The 26,123-nt window shown below is 34.4% G+C and overlaps 5 protein-coding genes and 1 long non-coding RNA gene across 10 annotated transcripts in view; 3 read left to right on the top strand and 3 right to left on the bottom strand.

The window, feature by feature from the left end:
* Positions 1 to 6,593, top strand: part of PlexA (Plexin A) — a 56,461-nt gene extending 49,868 nt beyond the window's left edge. Inside the window, exons 14-16 of the mRNA XM_008200845.2 lie at positions 1,516 to 2,410; positions 2,459 to 2,604; positions 5,251 to 6,593. Coding sequence (XP_008199067.1) covers positions 1,516 to 2,410; positions 2,459 to 2,604; positions 5,251 to 5,427 — 1,218 coding nt within the window. The 3' untranslated portion in view covers positions 5,428 to 6,593. The remainder of the gene's footprint in view (positions 1 to 1,515; positions 2,411 to 2,458; positions 2,605 to 5,250) is intronic.
* Positions 6,594 to 6,595: 2 nt separating this feature from the next.
* Positions 6,596 to 13,796, bottom strand: LOC659202 (protein patched homolog 1-like). 2 transcript variants are annotated; one of them, XM_008200844.3, is made up of 15 exons: positions 13,591 to 13,796; positions 13,264 to 13,535; positions 12,972 to 13,218; positions 12,855 to 12,928; positions 12,570 to 12,806; positions 12,348 to 12,519; positions 12,197 to 12,297; positions 10,107 to 10,227; positions 9,753 to 10,049; positions 9,297 to 9,545; positions 8,934 to 9,249; positions 8,740 to 8,882; positions 8,532 to 8,693; positions 8,093 to 8,488; positions 6,596 to 6,766 (listed from the first exon to the last, which is right to left on the bottom strand). In XM_008200844.3, exons 2-15 carry the CDS (start codon positions 13,347 to 13,349, stop codon positions 6,635 to 6,637), a joined length of 2,733 nt encoding a protein of 910 aa, XP_008199066.3. In that variant the 5' UTR covers positions 13,350 to 13,535; positions 13,591 to 13,796; the 3' UTR covers positions 6,596 to 6,634. The 2 variants fall into 2 exon arrangements, with proteins under 2 accessions (XP_008199066.3, XP_064215354.1); XM_064359284.1 differs by lacking the exon at positions 13,591 to 13,796 and having other exon boundaries at positions 13,264 to 13,579.
* LOC659272 (galactose mutarotase) lies at positions 12,868 to 19,836 on the top strand. Of its 3 annotated transcripts, XM_008200842.3 has the most exons (7): positions 12,868 to 12,990; positions 13,828 to 14,062; positions 14,107 to 14,261; positions 16,758 to 17,055; positions 17,100 to 17,250; positions 19,442 to 19,652; positions 19,703 to 19,836. In XM_008200842.3, the coding sequence occupies exons 2-7, from the start codon at positions 13,858 to 13,860 to the stop codon at positions 19,781 to 19,783; spliced, it is 1,101 nt and encodes a 366-aa protein (XP_008199064.1). In that variant the 5' UTR covers positions 12,868 to 12,990; positions 13,828 to 13,857; the 3' UTR covers positions 19,784 to 19,836. The 3 variants fall into 3 exon arrangements, with proteins under 3 accessions (XP_008199064.1, XP_008199065.1, XP_064215357.1); XM_008200843.3 differs by lacking the exons at positions 12,868 to 12,990; positions 13,828 to 14,062; positions 14,107 to 14,261 and adding exons at positions 14,309 to 14,518; positions 16,550 to 16,707; XM_064359287.1 differs by lacking the exons at positions 12,868 to 12,990; positions 13,828 to 14,062; positions 14,107 to 14,261 and adding an exon at positions 16,468 to 16,707.
* Positions 19,791 to 21,143, bottom strand: LOC103314520 (uncharacterized protein). Its single transcript, XM_064359288.1, has 2 exons — positions 20,986 to 21,143; positions 19,791 to 20,888 (listed from the first exon to the last, which is right to left on the bottom strand). The coding sequence occupies exon 2, from the start codon at positions 20,884 to 20,886 to the stop codon at positions 19,843 to 19,845; it is 1,044 nt and encodes a 347-aa protein (XP_064215358.1). The 5' UTR covers positions 20,887 to 20,888; positions 20,986 to 21,143; the 3' UTR covers positions 19,791 to 19,842.
* A 174-nt stretch (positions 21,144 to 21,317) lies between these two features.
* Positions 21,318 to 24,948, top strand: LOC659417 (uncharacterized protein). Of its 2 annotated transcripts, none has more exons than XM_965725.5 (4): positions 21,318 to 21,753; positions 24,115 to 24,603; positions 24,650 to 24,779; positions 24,824 to 24,948. In XM_965725.5, the coding sequence occupies exons 1-4, from the start codon at positions 21,730 to 21,732 to the stop codon at positions 24,907 to 24,909; spliced, it is 729 nt and encodes a 242-aa protein (XP_970818.2). In that variant the 5' UTR covers positions 21,318 to 21,729; the 3' UTR covers positions 24,910 to 24,948. The 2 variants fall into 2 exon arrangements, with proteins under 2 accessions (XP_970818.2, XP_015833503.1); XM_015978017.2 differs by lacking the exon at positions 21,318 to 21,753 and adding an exon at positions 22,261 to 22,457.
* LOC135267225 (uncharacterized) lies at positions 23,348 to 24,121 on the bottom strand. The gene is made up of 2 exons (XR_010335597.1): positions 23,902 to 24,121; positions 23,348 to 23,857 (listed from the first exon to the last, which is right to left on the bottom strand). It is a non-coding gene; the product is annotated as an uncharacterized LOC135267225 (long non-coding RNA).
* Positions 24,949 to 26,123: the final 1,175 nt, after the last annotated feature.

Genomic DNA, 26,123 nt, shown 5'->3' with positions numbered 1-26,123 from the left:
CCTGTAATTTTTTCTTTACAAGAATTAGTCTTTTATTTTCCAACTTTTATATAAATTCTGCATTCATTCAAAAAAGATTTATCGTCTTTTACATTTTTAGCACTTCTGCGTTGCCATCGTTTACTTTTTGAAAGTTAATGTTAGAAGTTCTTTTTTTATCTTTTATCTTTCTTTTTATCCTTATCTTATTGCTGAAGCATAAAAAATTACGTATATCCTGAACAATGGAAAAAATTGGTCACCCCCAAAGAATTTTTAGCAACATAGTTAATAACTACTTATAGGTTGAGCATGATAAGAAAAATAAACTAAATTAAATAATTTGTTGAAATTTGAAATCACAAACACAATAGAACAAACTGTCTACTAGGTATTATAGCGTTTTCAATAGAAAAGTACAATTGAATTGTCCTAGTTTTTTATTTTTCATAAACCATATAAAAAAATACAAATTTATTGAAATACATATTTTACATTTTTTATTTCAAAGAATCAAATTGTATATTACCTTACATTTTGTTCTTATATACTCACTTAATTACGTTAAGATACTAGCACTTCCTCAATTAGAATGAATTGACTTCTAGTAAAATAAAGATTTTTATTCTTTAGTTTTTTTTTTTTTCAAGGAATTGGAAACTAATAAAGTACGATAATATTCATAATATACCTAATAAAAGAATAGTTACGGCACGTAGTTTGCTGAACCTGTACAAGGTACAATTTTTTTCTTATATAAAACATGAAATAAAAACTAAAAATAATATATAAACGTTCAGATTGCCGCCCCAAAATTGCTTAAGACGGCCCTGTTCCTAAACACAGAACACACTGCTTCATAAACATGTATTCCATACAAAGCCATACTATTCCGAGATCTGAAATATTTTTACGAGAGTCTCTTCGCTTCAGTTTGGCAATAGTTCCTATTGTTTTTCTTTTGTTACCGAAAAACTTTCAACGCAACACTGAAGAATAGAAATGGGTTAGACCTATCGTCTTTGTTCCTTTAACACATGCCAACCTTCTGTTGTCATGTGTCATGTGTCATGGTCATGATATATTCAACATTATTATATTGTTCGTATCAAATGAAAAATTACACAATTTTCTTTTTCTGTATTTATGAACAGTTTTTTTTCCAACTCATTTTTTGATTTTACTTGTTTTACTTACTTAATTTATAAGCAACACAAATAGTCAAACAATTCCTGACAAACATGCTTGTAAGCAAAAGCAAAATGTTGAGAGGACCGCAAGTTTGCATTAACACTTAAAATAACATTTTCAAAGAGTTAATCGTGTTTCCCAAAGCAAACCACGGAAAAATAAAGCTCAAAAGAACGAAAGAACAGTTTTTAGGGTGGTGATTCGAAAAACTGTGATAGTACTATTGGAACGACAGAAATTAATGTGTAAGTCCCTGCGATTCAGACGAAATAATTCATTTCTAAACGTGTCTAAGTTTCCCGACCTGTGGTCAAAGTCAAGTTCCTAACTGAGTGTTTTTTGCAGACTGTATATGTTTCCATTTCTCAACAAACTGTGTTTATTGGTGGTCTCGACCACAACACTGAGAATGTCCCTGTAAAGGTTTTGGACTGTGATACAATAAGTCAAGTGAAGGAGAAATCTCTCGATACGATTTATAGAGCAACCCCATACTCGCAAAGACCTAGAAAAGACGATTTAGATTTAGAGTGGCGTACGGGGACCTCCGGCCGTCTTATTTTGTACGACGAAGACAGCACGAACAAAACCGAGGGCGAGTGGAAGCGGAGAAACACCCTCAACCACTACCGCGTGCCCGACGGCGGGTGCCTAAACCTAGTGTCAAAACAAAGTTCCATTTATAATTTAAGTATTTTCTCCGAGAAGAACGAGAAGTCCCACAAGTACGAAACCCTAAACCTAAGTAAATTCAGCTCGGCGAGCCCGCCGCTGAGCCGCGCCACCAGCCCGCTGAACCACGACCAAGACCAAGGGTACAAGGTGTGGCATCTGGTCAAGCACCACGACAACGACAACCAAAAGGAGGGCGAGAGAGGGAACAAGATGGTCTCGGAGATCTACCTGACGCGCCTTCTGGCGACGAAGGGGACGCTGCAAAAGTTCGTCGACGATTTGTTCGAGACGATATTCAGCACGGCCCACCGAGGATCGGCGCTACCACTTGCCATCAAATACATGTTCGATTTTCTCGACGATCAGGCGCTGCAGCATGGCATTTCTGATCCCGAGGTCGTGCACACTTGGAAGAGTAATTCCTTGCCGCTCAGGTTTTGGGTCAATATTATTAAAAATCCTAATTTTGTATTCGACATACACAAGTCAAATATCGTGGATTCGTGTTTATCTGTAGTTGCTCAAACTTTCATGGACTCCTGCTCCACATCCGATCATAGGTTAGGTAAGTATCTGTGCTTTTAATAAACCGGTGTTTAATCCTTGGAATTAGGTAAAGACTCGCCAAGTTCCAAGTTACTGTATGCCAAGGACATTCCATGTTACAAGGAGTGGGTAGAGAGGTATTACTCCGATATCAAGATGATGTCGGCGATTTCTGACCAAGATATGAACGCGATGTTGGCGGAAGAGTCTAGGGTAGGTTGAACATCTTAAGGGGCCATATCCTAAACTCTTAAATGTTGCCCAGTGGTTCTAATTTTATATTTTATTTATAAGAAGTCGTATAATTCACAGCGAAATAAGTATGACAAGCATCTAGCTTTAAAAATAAAGTAAAATAAATTAAAGAAAAAATGTGAGGAAATGAAGTCTAGCTAATGTTATTCTACGTAATCTCTTTCAGAACAAAACATAAACTCTCAAATATAAATCAAAAATAACTAAAACTAGAAATAAATGCGAAAAGAAAATACATAATATAAGAAAATAATATAATTTTTAAGTAATACTAAAAAAGTAGATATTTGTCCTGAATACTATTGAAAAAATGTAAACAGATTATAATAAAATAATAAAAATACAAAATGAAAAACAAAATCAGCAAAAGAATAATTACTGAAGTAATAAAAATTTTAACTTTATTTGTTTTTTAAATAAAGTTTACTGACTTTGACTTTAAATGATTTTCGATGTTATTATAAATGACAACAGTGTTATAGGTAGAGTCTAAGAAGCAAGGATCTAAGAATCAGTACAATATGTCAATAATTCTTATCAGTAAGAACGTAGGATTTATTATAATATAACGTCCGTACCTATCACATCTCACATAGAAAGTGACAATAAAAATAAAACATACTTATCTTTACGGTACATAGTAGGACGGAAAGAACCAAAAGTACGACATCGGCTCAAATTAAAAGTTTATCTTGTAACCGAAAAAATTAGCTAAACTGTTTTAGTTATAATTGTGCAGTGAATTAAGCAAACATAGATTTTCTGCCATTTTTCTCAAATTTTGACAATTTTGTGGAATTTCGCGTGATTCCGTGTTTAGCAAATTGTTTAATTATAGCCTGTAAATGATAATTCTTACAGATTTTTGATTATTACAGAAAGTGTTTTATATTTCATTCTTTACCATTTTTCCTTATAAATTTCCTTATACGTGTTTTTCAATTGTATTTTTACGAAGACAATAATTTCAAAAAAGTTCCAGGTTGTTCTGGAAATCGGACTTTTTTTCTTTTTGGGTATTAGGTGAGAGAAATATCTGCCACAATCCTCCCAGGGTTGTCATAATACATTTTTATATCAAAAATGTCTGTTTTAATAACTTTTGTGAAAATAATGATCAAGAAAAATACTTTGATTAGGACTGCAAGGGGGAAGTTTAAAAACATTATTAAAAACTTTTTTTCATCTCCTTATCGCTGCCCTTACTTCAACATTTTCAATTGACTTCTTCCTTTGTAAAATATCATTTGAAACGTGGACTAAATTTCATTTAACTGAAAGAAAATAAATTCTGTGAAATTGTTTATGAATTAAGGGTGCTAACTACCTTTTTTTTAAACACTAAGTATAGTTTTTTATGAAATATTTTTATTATTGACACTGTACTGAAAAACTTTCAATCGAAATAAAATCAAAAAGTTCTGATACAATACATATAGTATTCTTGCATACAAGTTTTATATAATACAGGTAGAATTATAGACAGGGATACAAGGAGGTCACGTACGTATAAATAATATAAAAATATTCTATTATACTAGTAATTAAGCGTTTCGAGAGCTGTAGTACGTGCTCGTGGCTAATTTTGTGATTAAAAAATTAAGAGAAACTAGGTTTGAGCAGAATGTTCTGTATTTTTGTATTTTAATTTAATATTAATGTTCCTCATTTTTGAAAAGATAAGCGTACCAAATATTAAGTTATTCCTGCCACTTTTACGTGCGTCTCTCGCTACAGTTTGTAGTAAGACATTAAAAATAAAGTAAAACAAAATAAACACAATAATATTCAACATCTCAATTGGAAATGAAAAAAGCACGGACCTACTAAATAAAATGCAATGATATTCGAACAGTGTGCCATTAAATAATTAATTGAAAATATGCCAGATTCAAATTATTTTTTCTACAAAAAATACTGTAAACTAACCCTTTAATCCGAATTGTTTCCTGCTTTTCTCCCTGGAAATCCATTTCTGTGGCACACTAACCGCGATCAACACGCACTAGCCAACGAATTTGAAATTTTAAACCGCAAAATTCTGATTAATTTATGAAGCATTCATTCGCGACAACGGCAAATAACAAACTGATTAAAATTAATCGGCACAACTATAATTGTGTAAGAATATGGATAAAACGTCACCAACAAAAAACATAATCTGGGAGATAATTAATAGTTGTACGGTGAGAAACAAAGACCTTTATTGGTCTGATTCATTGATTTTTGTTACGACTTCGTCGATCCAATCGCTGAAATATCAACATTAAAACAAAATTTAACGCCCTCAAGAGACTGTAGCTAACGTTTGAACAACGATAATTTATTAAAGATGTACGAAAACACAAAATATTTGAAGATGGTTGAAAATATAAAAAAATTCTTTTGGAATCAAGAAAAAAATTATAACAAATGTCGATCATTACGTTATTCTTATTCCAACAGTTTTTTATTTTTACGAAAGTAAAAGAGTGCTTGCTTTAAAATAACTAATAACTAGTTGAGAAAAATCAAATTGTAATTGTAAAAACCACAATCTTGGGAGTGGCCCCTGAGTGAATGGTTTTTGTGGTTGGAGTATGTGGTAATTGCGCTTTGTTTCAGCTTCACACAACTGAATTTAATACGAATTGTGCATTACACGAGCTTTATACGTACGCGATGAAATACAACGAGCAGCTGACTGTGACCCTTGAAGAGGACGAGTTCTCGCAGAAGCAGCGGTTGCATTACAAATTAGAACAGGTTCATAATATAATGTCCGATCAGGGGCAACCGTGATACTGGCCTGATCTGATGCGTCCGTCAGCGCCTCCGATATCTCCTGTGGTCCCCCTGCAGCCCTCAGCACCTCAGGAACTGGCCTGCTGATAGACCGTTGCAGCCACTTATACATATCCATCATGAAACTTTCTCTGTGTGTTGTTGGATTGCTGTCATGCAGTTATAGTCGTTCTGTGTCGGGGTCGGTGCGCACTCAGTGACTTCAAGTGCCTCTGGTAGGATTGAGTGGTGTACTGTCTCCATAAATAAGTGTATATTTTTATGATAACGTTATTCTGTTTATGCTTTGCTGTGCTGACACTCAGCAGTAGTCCATATATCGATATTTGCGTGAATATCAACTATGCTTTTTTGATAACTGTATGATGAATGTACCTTATTATCTCTGTACAGTTTAATATTTTTATATTTAGTTGAATGCAATCAAGACGATTGTCTTCCGCATTGAAGGAAGCAGCAGGGTGTAGTGTTTATTTGCGACTTTTCAATCATCGATGTCTCAACCTATACATACTGTGCACGGGTTGTGTCAGTGTGATTTGTGTACGTGTAATAAGGCTGTGTACGTTTACGTTAAAGCAGACAGCAGTACTGTGCCGCTAGTGACAGTGTTGCTGCGATAATTCGTTCACCTTCGTTCCTTCGTTCCACATCATTTGTTATTGTAAATTACATCCAAATGGAAATGTTCAGGCTGTAAACTATCATTTACTAAACGTCTGTAAATAAGTTCGGGGATCCAAAACTTTGCATTTTAATAACGTTCTTTATTACATTATCCTTTCATTTGTTTACTCATTATCTCATACGAATTGTAACCGTCCTTTAAATAATTATTGGGAAAAAGGAAAGCAATGAATCCTCAACTTAGCTATGGACAGCTGCGCATATCACGTCCAGTGTAGCAGTGCGATTTTTATTATTTATATCTATTTTATATATTTTTACTTTTTTAAATTTTAACATAAGTTTTACCAAACCAATGCTTCTGGACAATTTGCGTAGAAAAATTTTGTATATACTAAGTGTGTGTGCACGATGTATTCATAGTACTGTGTGTATACTCGATTGCATTTGCAATAATATGAATGGTTATGTAATACTATATGTCATTATAAAAGACTGAATGGAGTTATTTCAAATACTTAAATAGTAAAATATCACCCAATGTTTTATTCTTTATTACCCCCCTACACTAATACAATCATGTCATTTCTGTATCACTCTGCCGCACAATTGTACCGACATTATACGGCCGCGGACCGACCCAGCTCAGTATAACAGGAAGCAACACCACACCGTGGAACAATCCAAACACTATCACCAGGAAGAAAATCTGAAACAAAGTATTTGAAACTTAGTACTCATCCATAATCCGTTTTCATGATGGTGGGGGGCACTTCCGATTATACCGGAAGTCGCTATCAACTTCCTTATTTTAAATGGGAAGCTATGTTTTAAAAAAATCTAGCTTTTCATTTAAAATAAAGAAATTGATAGCGACTTCCGGTATGACCGGAAGTGTCACCATCTTGAAAATATTTTCATTGAGCAGGACCTAAGAGATTATAGTTGTGTACAAATTTTTAGATGACTGTAATTATTAGAACTACCAATACTTCTCGAAAACTGTTACTCCTATCAATTTTTGTCTTTTCACTAAAATTAGAGCTCATAAAATTTTCTACAAAATAGTTATTTGCATTTTTCATGTAAGACTAACCATAAGCGAGATATAAGTTTGAAAATAATTAATAATTTAAAAAAATGTGCTTTAAAAGAAAATTTCTTGTGATTTAAAAAACTGACAATACACTAAATTTATTGGGTCCAACACTTTATTAGAGGAGAAAGGAGGAGACATAAAAGTCACTGAAGTCTTCAGAGTCGTCTTTAGATGCTGCATTTTCGTCTTCGTCTCAAACATTGAAAACTGAATTACATTTTTGTTCAGTAAAATATTAATACATAATTAATTTAATATACATATTTTGAATACATTTTTTAATAAACTGTATGCATTGAGTCCAACCGCTCATCCTATCATATCTTCTGAGTCATCTTCACATGTTGAATTGTGGTCTTCAACTGGAAAGCCCGAGGAAAGAAAGTATTTTTTTCTTATTTTGCACATTTTGTTTAGTTGGGAAATGCTTCACACGCACTATTGCCATATAATTACTTATGGTATACTAATGTTAAATTATGTAGTGTAATGTAGACACTAAACTTCAAAAGCTAGTAACTCGCTTACGGTTAGTCCTACAACAATGAGGCTAAAACTTTTTTCTAAGAAGTTTTATCAACTTTAATTTTGGTAAAAATTGTTTGAGACAAAGACGAAAATGCAGCATCTAAAGACAGCTCTGAAGACTTTAGCGGCTTCCATGTCTCCTCCATTCTCCTCTAATAAAGTGTTAGACCCCATTAATTTAGTTTATTTTCAGTTTTTCAAACATTTTCTTTTAAAGCAAATTTTTTTAAAGATTATTTATATCCAATCTTATAACTCGCTTATGGTTAGTCCTACAAGAAAAATGCAAATCACTCCTTCTAATGTGAGGTTTAGACGGAACACCTATATAATCCTTTCGAATTATAAAAATGTGATCGGAAAAAGTTGAAAGAAATTTAATTTTTTGATAATCGGCAAAAAGGTTACCTTGAAAAATGATTGGAAAGTGTAGGCCTCAGACTGGCTGAGCATGAAAACGCCAATCAGCGTCGAAATGCCGCCGTAGACCACGGCAGAGCCAATACTAGTCACAGTTTTGAGCGCCCTTTCCCTCCTAGTCCCGTCTTTTATTGTCAAAAAAGTGTGTCCGATGTGCGTGGCATAATCCACGCACAGTCCAATCGCTAGCTCTAGCCCGATGCAGGAAACCAAGTCAATAGTGAGGCCCCAACGTTGCATAAACCCACAAACATTGACCATAGTCAATAGAACGCAAATAAAAATCCAAAAACAGGCCTGCAGGTCGGCTATCAGTAACGCGGTGCAGACCATGACGCAGAGCAACGCCAGTTGGAGATTCCGCATAACTTCGGTTTCTATCAACTGAAAACGGTTTAGTTTTTGGACGGTGTGGACACCTAATTACTTCGTCTGTGATCCACGTCGCAAAAACCTTCGACCAAACGGTGATAAACCCGTCCCCTGTTGAGAAATTGCTGCTTGTGGCCACGTCCTGCACGGTGTGCATGGCCGGGAGGTACTCCTCAGGGCCCTTAAACTGGTTGAAATGGAAGTCTATGCTTGACATCTACAATTTTTTTTTTCATATAATATCACAAGAATCGGACTTTTACAATTATATTCGGGGCCGCAACTCCACATTCTAGAGGGCGCTCGAACCGGAAGTTGGCCTGATACTCCGCGTTCCGCGCACTGAACAAAAACATGGATAAATACAAACTGAAATAAGTATCGCTTAGCACCTCCTGGTATATGTCTGTAAATTTGGTTAATTTAAACAATCGTTGGGCTACAAAGCGGTGGTCACCTGTGTGGAAGTTGGTTCTGACGAAGTTCCGAAACGGGTCGACCCACGAAACCACCCCCAGGGCGATATCGCTGTGGTTTGCCAACTCACCGACCATTCTTTTGATATTAAGCAACTCGGCGCTATAGTTAACCGCCCCCATGTAAATCCCAGCCTCGAACCCACTTGTGGGGAAGTAAGTCTTTCGCGCCCTCAAATAATCGGCAAAGTAAGTCGATTGAGGGATGAACCACGTGGGGTCGAACCGCTGCTCCAATTTCCTAATACTTTCTAAACTAAACCCTAAACATATCACAGTAATCAGGATGACAACAGTCTGGAACGGCAAAATCAGGCAAGGGGTGCAAAATAACCGAACTCTACTTTTCCTGTGGTCGTTAATACCGCTTTACTGTACACGTAGTGAAAAAATCTATTTGAAATTTGCCTCTGGCTGCACTCGTTCGCTTCGTAGTTCTCGTGCTTCAAACACACTATAATCCCATTCTGCTTCCGCTCAATTCGCTCCTGGTCGAGCACAAAACACGCCGTGAAGAAAGTTACGGCGAAAATGAACGTCATGAAGACACAAAACGCCGCGTAAAGGCAGTAGGATTCAAGGCTCGGCAGGATCTGGAAACAGGCATTAAGGCCGGGCTTCACCAACTATACCTCGCGACATTTCTACCGCCACTTTTCTGTATAAAATACAACAAACCACGTCGAAAAAAAATTAGGACCGTCCCGGCCTGGTTTAAGAGGTGTCATTCTTTTGGATCGTGACTGTACCACTAACTCTTGCGTCGCGACGTTAGAAATGCCCCGAGGTGTACAACTTACAGTCGAGGCGCCTATAATGAAGGCAAGAATGTCGGTAACTGAGGTTACTGTAATTGAAACTCCCGCATGTTTCAACATTAGACCGATTCGTTCGGAGACGGGGAGTTTCTTCTGTTCTTTGGTCAACTCCTCCCAACATGCCATTATGACGAACATGTCGTCGATCCCTAAGCCCATTAAAAGGAAAGGAAGAGAGGTATGGACAGGGCCGTAGGAAATACCAATCAGGGAACACAAACCGCAACCTACTATAAACGCCATACCCACAGTTAGGAGGCCAATGCAACCTAAAGTCACCTAAAAGTGTGTTTAAAGGTTTAAGACACTCATACTTTTTGGGGGGGTTACACATACCCGTGCTTCCAACCAATTAAATTTAGATATCACAAATTGTACGTATATCACCATTATAAAAATACCTATGCAGAGTATGCCAATGTCTTGGAACATCGTCGCATTGCTTATATCACCAAAGCTGAAACACGTTTTAGTAGTCAACTCGAAATGTTGTGGTATAAGTTACTTGGAGTATTTAAATATGTTTAGTTAAAGAAGGGGTGAAAAATACGTTTTAACGAAAATTTACAAACCTAAAATTTCTTTCTATTTCTTCTAGGCAAAGCTAGAAACTTTTTTTCTTTGGAAAAGAGGCCTCAGAGTTTTACATAGTTCTCAGGGTTGAGTTTCATAATCAAAATTTAATTTAATTTAATCAAAAAATCAAAAGAATATTGTTTTATCAGCCTTGAGACGGCTTAGATTAATAATAATAATTGTGTCTTTAGGTGGTTGAGTTGGCTTTTTTTATTTGTTAACTCATGCTTTATTTAAGGATTTATTATTTATGTGTGCTGGAAATATTTCGTTATACGGGGGGATTGGTAAGGTTTATGCCTTTAACATGTATATATTTTAATAATAAAAATTTTTCTTTATGTGGTTTATCTTTTTTAAGAGATTATAAAAACAGATTTTATATTTATGTGATTTTTTATAGTTCAATTGGTTTCGTTTGGTTTATTATTGTTTGGTGGGTAGATTTATTTTTTATTTTTCTCCCTCCACGCTTTAAACAGAGCTTATTAAGAAGGTAGAGTTTAATTAAGGGAATAATGGGTTTATTTTTTAATTATTTTTATGGGAAAAGTTTTAAGATGCGTGATTTTTCCTTATCCTCATGTAATCATTCTCTCGTTATTTATAAAAATATTAATATTATTTATAGTTATTATAGGAGCTTGAGTTGGATATGAATTTTTAAAGTTTTCTATTAGTCATGAAAGATTATCTCTTAATAAATATGAATTATCTTAACTTTAGCGTGAAATATGTCTCTAGTTTCTATGTTGGGAATTAATTACTACCCTATTATAGGAGGTTCATTTTTTATATAAATCATTAAATCAGTGTTGGACTGAATAAATTCTTGGAAGTCAAAGGATTTATGAGATAATTTCAAATGGGTCTAAGATTTTCAAAGTTTTTATGAAAAATAGAGTTAAGTTTTTCTTCATTTATGGCTAGTAATTACCTATACAATTCACTAAAACAGCTTATAAATTAAAGCGTGATATTGGAGACATTAAGGAGACCGACAAATTTTAAGTATTTATAAATTATTATAAAGAAATTATCTTTACATTGAAAATGTAGGTTTTTATTAAACTATATAAATAGAAATATAAACATTCAATGCTTTAAAATTAAGTTAGAAGCTTATTTTTTTCATAGTATTTCTTTAATTGAAATATAATTCAGTTTTGTCATTGAAACGTATCAAAACTAAAGTGACTTAATAGAACTAAATTACGATATTTTAATGCACTTCAAACTATTTTTTGGCGTGACATAACTTACTCGCATCTCGAAGATTTCACTACACAAATATGCAACGTTACAAGAAATGTAATTTTTTCGGTTTCCCTTTGTGAAACCACAACCTTGTGTAACAACGTAAAAATCTGCATTTATTAATTATCTGTGGCAAAAAAATGAAATTTCTAAATTCTAGATTTAGAGGAAGATACGAGGACGTAAATGCAAAATTTGTCCAATTTTAGATTTTTACAAACTTTTCACTAAAACGTAATTTTTATATTAAAAACAATTTTAAACCCAAAAACGTCCTTTAGATTCAAATTCAGCAGATTTTACATAACGATCAAGTGTTTTATTTCATCCCTTCACACTTAATCACCCTCTGATAATTTGAATAATATCAAAAACAGTCAAGAGAACATTTTATGTAAAATTTTATGCTTTACAATTTATATTTAAAACTTTTTTCTATCTCTTACTGATTTTGAATAATCTTCAAAAAAAAGTTTATATTTTCGTTCTTGAGTTTTGAAACCAAAAATTCTTTGACTAAACGTTTTTAGTCCACAAGTTACTCCATAGTAACTTAAATAAAAAATCTAAGGACCCACCATTTCGAGCCTTACCTTCGCGAAGCTGTGTAAAAAAAAGTCAAATTCGACTCGTATCTGAAGTCTTCCACTGTTTTCAAAAACTCGGACTCCCACTCCAGGGCGTCTTCAGAAGCCTATGAATAATTTTTAGTCCTGATTTTTCCTATAAATAGTCGCAACTGACCCAATCAGCAGTTCCGGCATTATTCCCGGTTTTGTCCATATCTACTGTAGTAAAATTAACAGAAACCATCCAAAAGTTTTGCAAAGACTTGGCCGCAACGATGTGACCCGTTTCATTATAAGTCACACCACCGAGTAGCTCTTTATAGTTTTTAAAACGCCCCATAATGGCGCTGAAACAATTGTTTAATTTTTATTATAGTTATCAAACGAGAAAAAATACTTTTCGTCGTAATTATTGAGGGTGCTCAAAATGTCGGGCTTGGTGAGTTGGTTTATAACGGAGGGGTTGTAGTCCCACAGTTCTAAAATACTTTTTTTGAAACACTCATTTTCCATAATCTCGACAAAACTGCAGTAGAGAGCCGCGTTCATTGTGACACTGGGGTCTTTCTCACTCGAGTTTCCCTTATTATCTCCTTCCATCAAACGTATTAACTCTTTATTGACTTTCGGAATCCTAAATAATTAAACGAATGACTTGCTACAGCAACAATATCATAATTACGTGAAGCAAACATCACTCCATGTGACATTTTTCCCAGTTCTAGCGCTGTCTACGCTAAAATCGAGTTCTAAAAGCTGCAAGGTGTTAGTAATTTTTAGGGGGCAAAGGGCCAGTTACTTGTTGGAAGACCTCCGGTGTAAGTACGTCATTTGCGACGATTTGGACGACTTGTGGCCTATACCCTAGCTGGAATTTTTGCATTAACCACTCCGTGTCTTTAACAAATTTTGAGTTTCGTGGCACCCACAACTTCATCGGGTTTTTTTCCTGATGGAAGCGCAAAAAACCCAACGAACTGAGGAACACAAAAATCCAGCAAATCAAAATCGTTTTCTTCGGATTCTGACCCACACGGCGCCCCAAACTAAATCACAATTGACTTTCGTGCAATTCTAAGAGTTGTACTTACTTGTAAAATACATATTCTGTGAAATTGACAACGGTGTAAGTGAAACGCTGGTACCAGTTCAAACTTGGCGCCTTTTTCGATGACATGTCAACACCAAAATTGCTTTTTCGGGGATTAGAACCGTAATTTAGATAATGTGGACATGGTTTACGACTTAATGGGGCTAATTAAATCAATTAGGACTTAACCTGTTGGAGGCCTACATCTAATAACGATTAATTGGACTTGATTCTCTTTGGTCCGTCAGCGAGTCATCACAGTATATTTACGATCTGAAACACTATTGTAAGCTTCGATTGTAAATGACAAGGTCAACAACTACATTACATTTATCTCATAATTTGGTTTTTCGAATTTTTTGCCATTGTTGGAAATGAAGGTTATTTGATGTGGTTATGTAACGCTAGGTTGGCAGCCCTTTCGGGAATTTTCCCACTGATTTTGAAAATTTGAAAAATTGAAAAACAAGTTGTGTTGTGGGTTGTGGTCACAATCGCTGTTTACAAAATAGATGATAACAATTATCGCTGCGGTGTACTAAATCAATAAATAAATTCCTCCCAGTCGGGACCAGTCAGTTTCAATTGAGCCAAAATGGTTAAACTAACGCAAGACCAGTTCGACTTGTACACCTACAAAAACACCGGAAAGTCCGTCTCTGTCCGCAGTTTTACTTGGACAAACCAGAGCCACGTCTCTGTGCAAGTCATTACTTATGGGGCCACCATCACCTCCATGAAAGTCCCCGACAAGAACGGGGCTATCAAGGACGTCGTGGGCGGCGGCAGCACGATTGCCGGTAAGTACGACAATTCCCAAAAACGCGACTACAAAAATTTCCAGAGTACCAAAAGGCCGAGGTTTATTTCGGCGCAACAGTGGGGCGCGTCGCTAACAGGATTGGAAACGGTCAGTTCAGGCTTTTTGACCAAATTGTCAATGTTAGCAAAAATCTGGGCAAGCACCAGTTGCACGGCGGCTTCGTCGGGTTTGATAAAGTAAGTGTGATAAACACTGATAAGATATTAAAATAAAACACACTTGAGGATTAGTCTCATTGTGAAAATGACAAGTGTTGGGTTTAAAGAGAGCGATTTCGGGCGCCTTGGGCCAAAGCTGGTCAAAGCCTTCACGTGGAAAAGTTCGAATGTCTCTGTGCAAGTTATTACGTATGGGGCTACGATCACTTCAATTCAAATGCCGGACAAAAAAGGCGTTAGCGCCGATGTTGTGACCGGGTTTCGCAATTTGGAAGGTAATTTCGGGTCAAAGTGAGCTAACGACGAAATTAAGTTGGTAACAGTGTTACCAAAAAGTACCTTTTTTACCAAATTTCCCGGTTTTTGGATCGCCTGAAGCAGGCTAAAATAACATCATTTGTTTTAATTTGATATAAAAAAATATATAATAATTACATTTGTTTTTTTATGATAATTTAGTACAATATTACAGTTAACTTTGCAATAAAAAACTCTGTTATTTTTTAATATTCAACCGTAAGGGATAAGTTTTGAAAAATTAGTTAGTGTTGATCGGCTGTGCTTTAATTTTGGAATGGGGGCTAATGCTAACTTTTAAGTAGGAAAAAATAGAGTGCAAGAATCACCTCTTGTGCAATTATTTTAATAATTTTTTTTTAATGAACTCAAAGAACCTATAAGAGCAACTCTAAAAGCAAATTTATCTTTATTTATTGGCAGTGGACTGCGCAATTAAATATAAAAAATCAGATATGTCCGAGAAAGGCAAACTTTATCATTGAAAAAAGATAATGAGAATAATAAATTGTGCAGATTATTTTTGCAAGAAACCGACAACTGATAATAATTACATACCCTATTTACAAGATTGCGGATTATTATTTGTTTTAAACAATTTAGTTAACAGGCTTAAAAGCAATGTAAAAGTTTAATTATAGGTGCGAAAACAATAAAGCCGAAAATTTTAATTTAATATTGACTAAGTTTATTGGTGGAAAAAGTGTTAATTTTTGTCAACGGGGTGGCTACCAAACACGATATTTTGTTGATATTGTCTTTCAACTGCTAAGAAACTTACTTAAAAAGAGTATAAAAAAATTGGTAACGGTCTAACTCAAGTATATGCAAAAAAACTGTAAATAGGTAAATGTGTACGTAGTCGTGGTATTAATCGAAAAAAAATTATAAAAATAATAAAAAATAAAGACGCAGATTTTGAGAACATTGAATCTGAACTCCCCAAGTAAATAATAAAACAAGTAAAATAAAAATAAAAAATAAGTAAAAAATAATAATAAATAAGTAAATAACAGTTGCCAATTTTGAAAAAAGAAACATTCATTTTATCATTAAAAAAACGAATAAACAAATTAATGAATTACATGAGTTGTAATAACGTAATTCTACTTATATGCGGCCACAAAAAAATTTAAAAAGATTGCTCGCGTCAAATTTTTGGTAAAGTGTTCAAATTTCGGAATAAAACAACTGTAAAAAATATTTTATATTCAAATTTTTTCGGCAGTAAATATACGGAATACGGAGATAATAACGAACAAAACGCTATTAAATGTTTATAAATTAAATTTAGAAAAAAAAAATGGTTATTAATTACAAAACATCATCCTTTGTTTTGGCAACAACTTCTGATGGTCTGATAGAAGACGACGACATTATTCAAATAAAATGTCCATTTAATACTAAACTCCCAGAGGAAGCAATTAAAAAAATATCAAGTTTGCTATACTTATTGCTTCCTAAAATAATTTAAAAATTAAAAGAAAATGTTAATTATTATTAAAAAATTCATGCCAATTAAATATTAGCGAAAAAAGTTACTGTTTTTTATTATATGGACACCACTCGGAATATTATCTAAAAAAATAGAATTGTGGAATAAAAAAATTGTTTCCAAACTTTAGCGAGTAAAAGAATATTTTTGCAGTTAAAAAATTAATTATTTTAATATTTATATTAAAACTGTTTTACTATTATTATTAATAATAAACCTAAATTTGTGTTACGAGAAATTATGGTTTTAAGAACATTCCGAGAATGTCTTGGAAAATGTATAAACTATCCAGCTATCAACATTCTTGGTAGTTTACTATTCAACCAGCTAGTTTACAAACCAGCTAAATTTACACATTAGCCGTAACATATATAATAAATGGATATTAATTATTAAACATCGTTTTATGATTTGAATACCAGACTTGGGCTGAGTCTCGGATTTAGGATGTGGGCCCTTACATTTGACGTTTTTCTTGGCCACTTTGCCCCGAAATTTTGCTTTGTGGTTCCAGAGTACCAAAATCCTCTCAACCGTTATTTTGGCGCGACCGTTGGTCGAGTCGCTAATCGTATCAAATTTGGAAAAGTCAAAATTGCTGACACTTCGTATTCCTTATCAACCAACCGCGGCGCCCATCACTTACATGGCGGTTTTAAAGGCTTCGATAAAGTATTTTTCCCACCGAAACTACTTTTTTATTTTTCATTTATTTTGCTAAGGTCATTTGGGAGTATTACGTTAGTGGCAACAAGGTAATAATGAGTTACCACTCGGCCGATGGTGAGGAGGGTTACCCTGGCGATGTGGTGGTCCATGCCACTTTTGAGCTAACAGAAAACAATGAATTTCTGGTCGAGTATAAGGCCACCACGACCAAACCGACCTTTGTCAATTTAACAAACCATTCATACTTCAATTTGGCCGGTCATGACGCTGGGGCTAGCGAGTTATACAAACATGTTGTTTGCATAAACGCGGACCAAATAACCGAAGTTGACAACGATAGTATTCCTACTGGTAGGTACTCGAAAAATTGTAAAAATGTAATAAAGGGGATATAGGAAAATTACTGCCGGTGGCCAACACCGTATTCGACCTCCAAGTCCCCAAAGTCCTCGGCGATGTCATCACCAAAGTCCCCAACAGCGACGGGTTCGACCACAATTTTTGCATCAACAAGGGCCCCGAACAGGGCACAACATTCATCGCAAGGTAGGTACATATTTTTACTATACATACATTAAATACAACTGAAAAATAACGAAGAAAATTCAATAGTTATATATTTTTTATTAAATAACTTAGCGTTCAAATCGCAGTCAAAAATTAAGGAAACATGAGATAAATCATAACAATTACATATACTGTTTTTATACAAAAATAAATAGTCCAAAATTGAGTTTTTTTCATTTTATTATAAACGACTCACTTTTTTGGTATTCATATTGTGACTAATCCTGTCACAAACTTACGATATTTTATAGTATATACTCATTATATATTATATGTATATACTCATATATATTACTCATTACAATGGTTTAGTAAACTATCATCAGAAATAAATTATGAATTATCCGGAATATCTATTTTAGTGTTTTACCGTATAATTTAAAATTACCTATATCTACATTTTGATATAATTGCTAATTATAATTGCTCTAATAGGAGGCGAACATTGGATTAATTTTTGAGTTACAACCTTCATCTTCTTGCTACTTCTTCTACTAGGAGGTTATATACTAGTAGGTATTAGCCTATTATGAATGAAGTAAAGTCTGCTACAAAAACGCTTAGACCTTTAATTTATCAATATCATAGAAAGTGTATGTTTTATCAGTATTTATCACTTCGTTGATTAAATAAACTGGGATTTTATAAAAAATGTAATACTATTGAAGTTAATAATTATTAAGAAATCTAGAATGATTACAAAACTATTTACTGCATTATTTCCACACTGTTTTTCCACAAAACAAGATGATAAAAGAAAAATGAGGAAAACATTTCATTTAAAACAACAGTGACCTAAATAAAACAAAACAAAAAATACAAAAAAATTATTAAATAATAATTCTTAACACAAATACCTTTTTCTTAGTAAAAAACTAAAACTGTAAAAAAACACACTTATTGATGCTATGTGATAAACTGATAAATGATAATAAATCAAAATAAACCTTACTTTATTTATGTCTACATTCATCTTCATCAATCATTTGAACGATTCAACGAATTTTTTTGTAAATACTGTACAGAAATTAGATAAATCCATTAAATAAGAAAAGTATGACCCTTTACATTTTAATTGATTTTTCTTTCTAACAGGTTTTTAAGATATTATGTAACCAGCTTATCAATTCAAAAAGATTCAATTCAATTAAACATCAATCGCTCATTCTTTCACAAAACCTTAATAAAACCATAATTCCAACTTGTCTAAACAAATCTTTAATAAAAAAGGTAATCCCAATTAATGTAACAGGAAAAAGTGCACAGTTATAGGTCAGGTTACACTTCATTCTGAAGGTAATAATGACTTTTAAAATTCAGATTAGATTTAGATATTTTAGAAGCTATATGAATGGCTCAAAGCACGTCATTTTATTTTTTTAAATAGTAGCCAATATTTTTTCTTATACTGTTTTGTATCTTTCTGGTAAATTTAAAAACAACAAATAAAACAAATACTTAAAAAAATAAAAACAGTTATCAATAATAAGTAATAACACAAAGTGCTTTATTTTCTTGTTCTACTCCTTTTTTTATATTTTTATCATGTTTCTTAATAATTAACATAACAACACTTAACATAATGAAATCAAGCTTGGAAAACATAGGAAAACAATCACCTTTTACAAAATAAGACAAGAACAGAAAGATAAAGCTCGTTGTGTGCAATTACCGATAACTTTTTATTGTGTATTATTTTTTATAACTTTGTTATTTTATATTTTTATTTTTTTGTATTACCAAAAACATTCATACCTACCTAGAAAAATAATTACCATCCAAAACATTAAAAAATGTTGGTTGTCATTAAGAAAAGTAAATTAATTAAATAAAAAAAAGCAACGACGTCTTTAATTTTGGAATACATAATGTCAAAATTATTTATAAAATAAAGTCGATTTTTAACCGCTAATACAACAAAGATATACGTTACTTTAAACTTATTCTGTGTATATATTTTCAAATTTCCAGATGTCTTCAGTATTTTATTAGGCATATTGAATTATTAAAAAAATTTTTTATTTAACTAAAACATTTTCTTTTACTGTCGATTCTTTACAACACAATTTTAGTGTTATGATTATCCTATCTTCGCACTTACTGTTTTCTTTGCTTGTTGGCGTTTATTTTGTATTAATTTTCTATTTTTTTTAAATTCAACTTTTTACAGAGTTTACCACCCTGAGAGCGGCAGGATGCTGGAAGTGTACAGCAACCAGCCCGGTGTCCAGTTTTACACCTCAAACTTTTTCCCCGAAAACCCCAAAACATACAAGGGGGACAAAACCAAACTGGCGACTTTGTCAGGCAAAGGTGCCTCGTACTACAAACACGGGGCCCTCTGTTTGGAGACTCAAAACTGGCCCGATGCCCCAAACCACGTAATTTCCCCTCAAATAATATTACCGTGTGTTAGAAAATTTCTTTACAGGATAATTTCCCGAAGTCGATTTTGGTGCCCGGCGAGACGTACCACCACAACGTGGCGTACAAATTCTCAGTGAAGAATTAACAAGGAATTGTTGTAATGTAATCGCTTTATTAAAAATCATGCTTTACATCAAACGTGTTTCAATCCTCACCGTACACATGTCCGTTGTTTTTATTCGCAGGGATGTTGTTGAAAGTCTCTGGGTTTGGCAACTTCCACTTGTACTTTTGGCTCAGGATTTCGTAAACTTGGGGCGACGTTGAGTGGATTGTGGAGAAGAACTCCAGCTCCTCGGGAGTGAAGTCGCACTTATCGTTTAAATTTAAATTAACTACACTACTTAAACTCGGCGGAATTTGACTTTTGAGACAGTTTAGGACCACTGAATTTGGGGGCCGTTTCGGCGGCCTTTTGCTCTTCAAGAGTCGTTTCAAAATCGCGATGTCTCGACTGTTCTGATTGATTTTTTGGACGTATTTACTACCCATAGTTTTTAGGAAAATATCGTCGGTCATTGTGGTTTTGGCGACTTTTTTCACATTTGTTTGCTCAACTGTGACCATCTCGACGTCCGAACTCCCTTGGTTGTTCTCGTACGAAAAATGTTCAAAACTTTTCGGACTTTCGGTGAAAGTTTCCGACTCTGGCTTGTGCTTGGTTTGGGGCTGTGGGGTCTCCTCAACCTCCACCTCGATGTCACTGTCCGGGAAAAAATTGTTCTCGACGGGGTCGCTTAGTTTGGTTATGGGGACCATGAGACCGTTGTTGGTGTAAATGTAAGACTGGACCTTTTCCGATTGGAAATTGCTCTGCATGTTGGTCTCCAAAACAAAAATTGTCCCGTCCGCATTGGCGGGCAGGACCTGAACGTCTTGGATTTTGAGCGGACTTTCACTGGGGGGCGTCCGCTTTGGCTCACAGTCACCGTCCAACGTGGGCACAGCCCCCTGGAGCAGCCTCTTCTTCTGAATGTTGGGGAAGTAACAATCTTTGAAATGCGTCTCACATATCACTTTATTCCGCAACTGGACCTCGTCCAGGTCATAAAATTGGGGCTTCTGGGCGTTTTCTATCCACTGTCTGCACCTCTCCTTCTGCTTCACGGGGTAGTGGAAAAAGTGGAGATTGTCGCGAGTTTTGGTCGTGTTCGTGCAGTTTCTGTAAGAACACCTGCAGCCCCCCATATCTACAATAAACGGCTCTCATTAGTGACAAAACTTTAATTATAGAAAGAAACAACAACAAAAAACATAACCTAAAAATCGATAAGCGTCACAACGTACCTTTTTTTCAAAATCAGAGATCAAGAATTAATACTAAGACCGTTGGAGAGTTTCTGAGTAACTGTCCGACTGTTTCTATTTGTTTAAAATGATTTTTTTTGAATTTTGCGAGAGAAATCCCTTGTAGATATCGGCTGAACCCAGCCAATGGCAAACAAGCAAGCGGTCACCATTTTGTCGCACGTGGCGCCAAATTTCAATTAAATTAATTTCAAATCTAAAAACTAAATATTAAACATTATCATTTACAACTTACACCGTATTATTTGCTAGAAACAAACAATTACACCGAAGACTTAACCGCTGGTGCATTTATATGTCAAGGATCATTATCGATTTTTTTTATTTTAACTGTTTCACACCGTCCAACAATTTTTTCCTCCTTTCTTGGCCGTGTTTTAAGGCTGTGATAAATTGGGTAAAACCGATTTGAAAAATTGGATGAAGTGCGGGCTATCCATTAAACGCAGGTGGTACAATTTAACAGTTGATTAAGTTCAGACGGCTGGGTCCTCCTATTCCTGATAACTCCCGTCAGGATTGAAAACATCCCCAGTTGATGGTGAACCGTTATGCAGAAAGCCGAGAAACGCCTCCAGGCCCTTATTCAAAAATACTCCGGTTTTAACAAACACGACTATGTCAAACTCGATGTGACAAAAAAAATTTTCAAAAAATCGATTTTTTTTGTGCCCAAAAACCGCCCTTTTCCTCCTTGTCCCGTGTCTCCTAATCGCCACTCAGATGAATTTACTCAACTCATCTTCGGTAAGTTAAATGAAATGCGTTTTTGCTGCTAGTAGTAAAAAAAATGTTATTTTTGGAAAAGCGACCAAAAAAGCTTTCGAAAAAAAACATAATACAATGTGAAAAATTTTTTGCAGTGACTGATCGTCACTGAAAATACGAGACGAATTTTTTATATAAAAGTGAAGGATTGAATGATTTTAAATAAATTGAATATTTAAATGAATTACAAGAAAATGAAGGTTTACATTTATGTAATAAATTAGGATAAAGACATTACAATTTTTGAAAAAAAAAAAAAAATAGTGAAATTAGCTACGCAGTTAGTAAATCCGTAGCTGAAGCTCTCCCTCTATGTAAAGACTTTTTAAAATTGTGATGCAACTGTTGAGTTTACTTAAGTACCTAATAAAAAAATATTCTCAAGTTTTTTCAATAACTTTTCAAATAATAAAAAAATAAAAATTCGAAACAGTGAATAAATTTTATAATTGTCATAATTATAAAGTTTTACAATTGGTTTACACTTGGCAATTGCCATTTTCAAACGTTTTGAAAGTTGCTTAACTAATAATATTAATCCACCATTGCACCAATTTCTTCCTGTCTACAAGACCAGTTAGAAATGTTTTTTTGGTTTTGTTCGTGCACAGAGTGGCTGCAGTGATAACCCAACTTGTAGACAGTTTAAAACTTCATACAAAAAATTATTGGTGCATTCTAAAGTAAGAGACGGCGACCTAGGAAACTGTAATCCTATTTTAAATGCGACTTTCACCAAAACGAGTCCTATTGATATGATTAATAGCTGATAACATAATATCTACCACATAGTGACAGTAATCTCCATTATGAAAATGATGATAAGGGTTATGATATGGAAGTCAAGCTATTCATTATTGGCTGTCATATTTTGCCAACAAAATTATTATTTATATTGCAGGTTTCGTAGCACTTGAATTACAAAATTTTTTAAAATGAGAACAATGCATTATTTCACTTTTTGGTGTAAAAACGAAATTAATAGGTAGTTTTTTTATTTTAAAAATAAAGGAGGATTAAAATATCCTAGTGATAAATTAAGTAAAATTTTTCAAAAACGAAAAAAAAATCTGCAGATATGTGTTTATTTTATTTATATTTGTTAATTATAAGGCAGTGAGTAATTGTTATTTGGATATAAAATTGAAATATATTTCTAATACAATAATATACTAAAGAATACCTATGTGTTATGTGAAAAGTTGGAAAAACTGTTTATTTCAAAGCCCAATAAATATATATTTCGTAATACGGAGTTTTATTTACACAATTTAGATAAAAAATGCTTAATGGATATTTATGGTAAATAAAGACAAATTTTATCTACAAAACAATTGTTTTAATAATGTTTTATATAAAATTTATTTATTCATGTATTATACAATATTTTTCCAATCTCGCAGATTAAAAAAATGTTTTAAGGTATTTGATTTAATTACATAAATTTTTATTTTTGTTTAGTTGCTAATTGTTGAACTTTTATTAAAGCAGGATAGTTGGCGTTCGTCAGAACCTTTCACATAAATTTACATCTGTAAAATTTTTTTGGACGTAGAGGTTTTTTGAAATGAAATTGTTTTAATAATAAGATATTAAGCATTTTATTAATAGAAATTGGAAAAATAAACCCAAAAATAATAATCAAAATAGTTTTTTTTACTATTGGATATTGTTCCTAAATTAAATCATCATCTCACAGACCCTCTTATCTCCCCTTAAATATTTGTAACAATGTTTTAACGGCTTAAACAGATTAATAATTTTAATGTTTTTATGGATATGGAAAAACCTAAAGTTCAAATGGCTTGAAAAAATACAATGTCATAAATAGGTCATATACAAAACCCCTTATAAAATTTATCAAAAAATTGCGAACAATTGTTTAATAAAAAAATAAAATGAGCAGAAAACGATGTTCTATTCAGATGATAAGTTTTTTTCAAATTAATTAACTTAAAATTTACTCCATAAGGACAACGTTCCGTTAGAAAGAACGATCGGTTTTAACCACGAACAAATTCTGAAGTCCCTTGGGTGTTTGTTATAACCGAGTTCCACTGTATTTAACAGCAAACGCTAAAATCTGTTTTAAAATAAAATAAATATAGTAAAATTTAGCACACTCACCTTGTACATATAAACATCCATTACAACATTAGACATTCTAAAAAGAAGGGATTTTGTAATATTTATGGGTGCTTTTAAGCTAATTAGTGGGTAATTAATTTTTTCATCCAATAATTCCCTTATGCTCAATTTTTTGTTGACATAAGTATTATTTTTTTGAAAAACGTTTGGTTTTTTGTTCGTTTGATCTGGTCTAATTTCTGCTTAACCCAGTGTTTGATCGACATGCCGTCTGACTCATCGAAATGGTTCCGCGAGCCGGAATCTTGCGACATTTGCGAAGGAGTGACCGAGGTCCCCAAAATCAAAAACATCTCTCCTTCGGACTTCTACCCAAACTTTGTAACACCTGCAAAACCTGTCGTTGTGACCGATGGCGCCACCAGCTGGCCCGCATCCCAAAAATTCTCCTTTGAATTTTTCAAAAACCTATACTCGAATTCGGACTCAAACTTCTGCCAGTTTTTCCCCTACAAGACCGAGTTCACCTCCCTGGAAGAGGTGCTGCAAATGGACCCGCGACGGGCCAGCCTGGAGCCCGGCCAAAAACCCTGGTATATAGGCTGGAGCAACTGCAACGACAACGCGGGGAAAATCCTGCGCGAGTTTTACAACACCCCGTATTTTCTGCCCAACACGTCGGAAAACATCGCCCTGAACTGGATTTTTATGGGGGGGCCCGGCCAGGGGGCCCACATGCACGTGAGCCGCTCCTGACCGCTTATACAGGGTGTTCATGCAATTGTAGGTCGATAACGTGCAATTCCCGTCGTGGCAAGCACAAATCAAGGGGAGGAAATTGTGGCGGCTGGCGCCACCCCCCGAATGTTTGTACAAATGCCAGGAAATGCAAGTTATTGTGGAGTCGGGTGAAATCAGTAAGTCAAAATTGTGGTTTTGCGATTTCTAAACCAAGTTTTAGTCGTCGTGGATACGAATCGTTGGTATCACCAAACTTTCATACTGCCAGGCGAGATAAGTATTACAATCGGGGCCGAATTTGATTAAAGTACTCCAAATGCTTAATAAAGTCACTGCAGCAAGTAATGTGTGTTTCCTTACGATTCCTTATCACTGATAACAAGCTCAAAACAACTCGGATCGAACAAAACGGAAGTAAACTCAAATTCTCATCGTTAACCTTACAGGAAATTAACAATAGTGCATACGAAAAATTTATTAATGATGTGAATCAAGTAAAAATTTGAATACAATATAATTAGTAATAATTTATGGCGCCGTGCAGTGGCGTGGCCACAATTTGAGTTTACTGTGCTCTAATTAATTAATCTTAATCTTATCGAAATTTGCCGTAAATGCCGCAACAACAACAGATTGTTAAAAGATTAGTCAATCGATTGACTAAGTTCTAATTAAGGCAATTCACTAAAATAAAATTCGCATTTGCAATAAATAATGCCAATTGATTGTAAATTTCTTGCCGTGATTATTGTCCAAATGGCAGGGAATGCAAAAATAACAGACAGAAAAGCGTCATAACTGAGTTGTTTGGGGTTCGGCGGCGCTGAGTAATAGAATTCGCTCGTTCCATTCTCCACTTTGTACACTTCTCCAGTCGGTTTTGTGTCTGCATGGTGGGTTTGTCGCGTATCACAAAATGGCTTCTCCGTGTGCGGATTTTGCCAAACTGACCCCTGACGAGCAGGAGGAAATTAAGGAAAAATTCCACGAGGTGTGTATCCCTATCAAGACGTTTGCCCGTGCTCTTATCACTTGATAATATCAAAAACAAGCCTTGGTGCGTGTTTACATCGTCGCTATTTGAACGTGACACATGGTGTAAGCTACGCCCAACTTTACAAGAATTTTTCCGGTTATGCCGATTTTTTCGGAAATTGCGGCCCAATTCCGGCCGGTTCGGTTTTTTCGAGTCGGTACGTTTCGAAAAAAAGCACTTGACTCCGCGGATGAGTCATGCGTTTACCATAATTTTATGGGTGTTTAGTCATAAATATGTATCTGCTGTTACGTACTTACACTTATCGGATGACTTAGGAATTTGGAATAGACCATGTGTCTCGATTTTACACCACCAAAGCATGAAATAGGTTAAGCAATTAGTGTATGTACGAACTAGTTCTTTGCATAATTCGCTCGTTTGTTTCGGGCTAATTAATTCATTAACTCCATCAAATCTCCCGGTCGGTTTCAAATTGATTTGCGGGCCGGGTCGATCAAAGGACACGAAACGCGAAATTCCT

This window comes from Tribolium castaneum, chromosome 10 (assembly GCF_031307605.1).
Source record: "Tribolium castaneum strain GA2 chromosome 10, icTriCast1.1, whole genome shotgun sequence".
Classification (NCBI taxonomy): domain Eukaryota; kingdom Metazoa; phylum Arthropoda; class Insecta; order Coleoptera; family Tenebrionidae; genus Tribolium; species Tribolium castaneum.
This window is presented reverse-complemented; position numbering and strand designations above follow the sequence as displayed.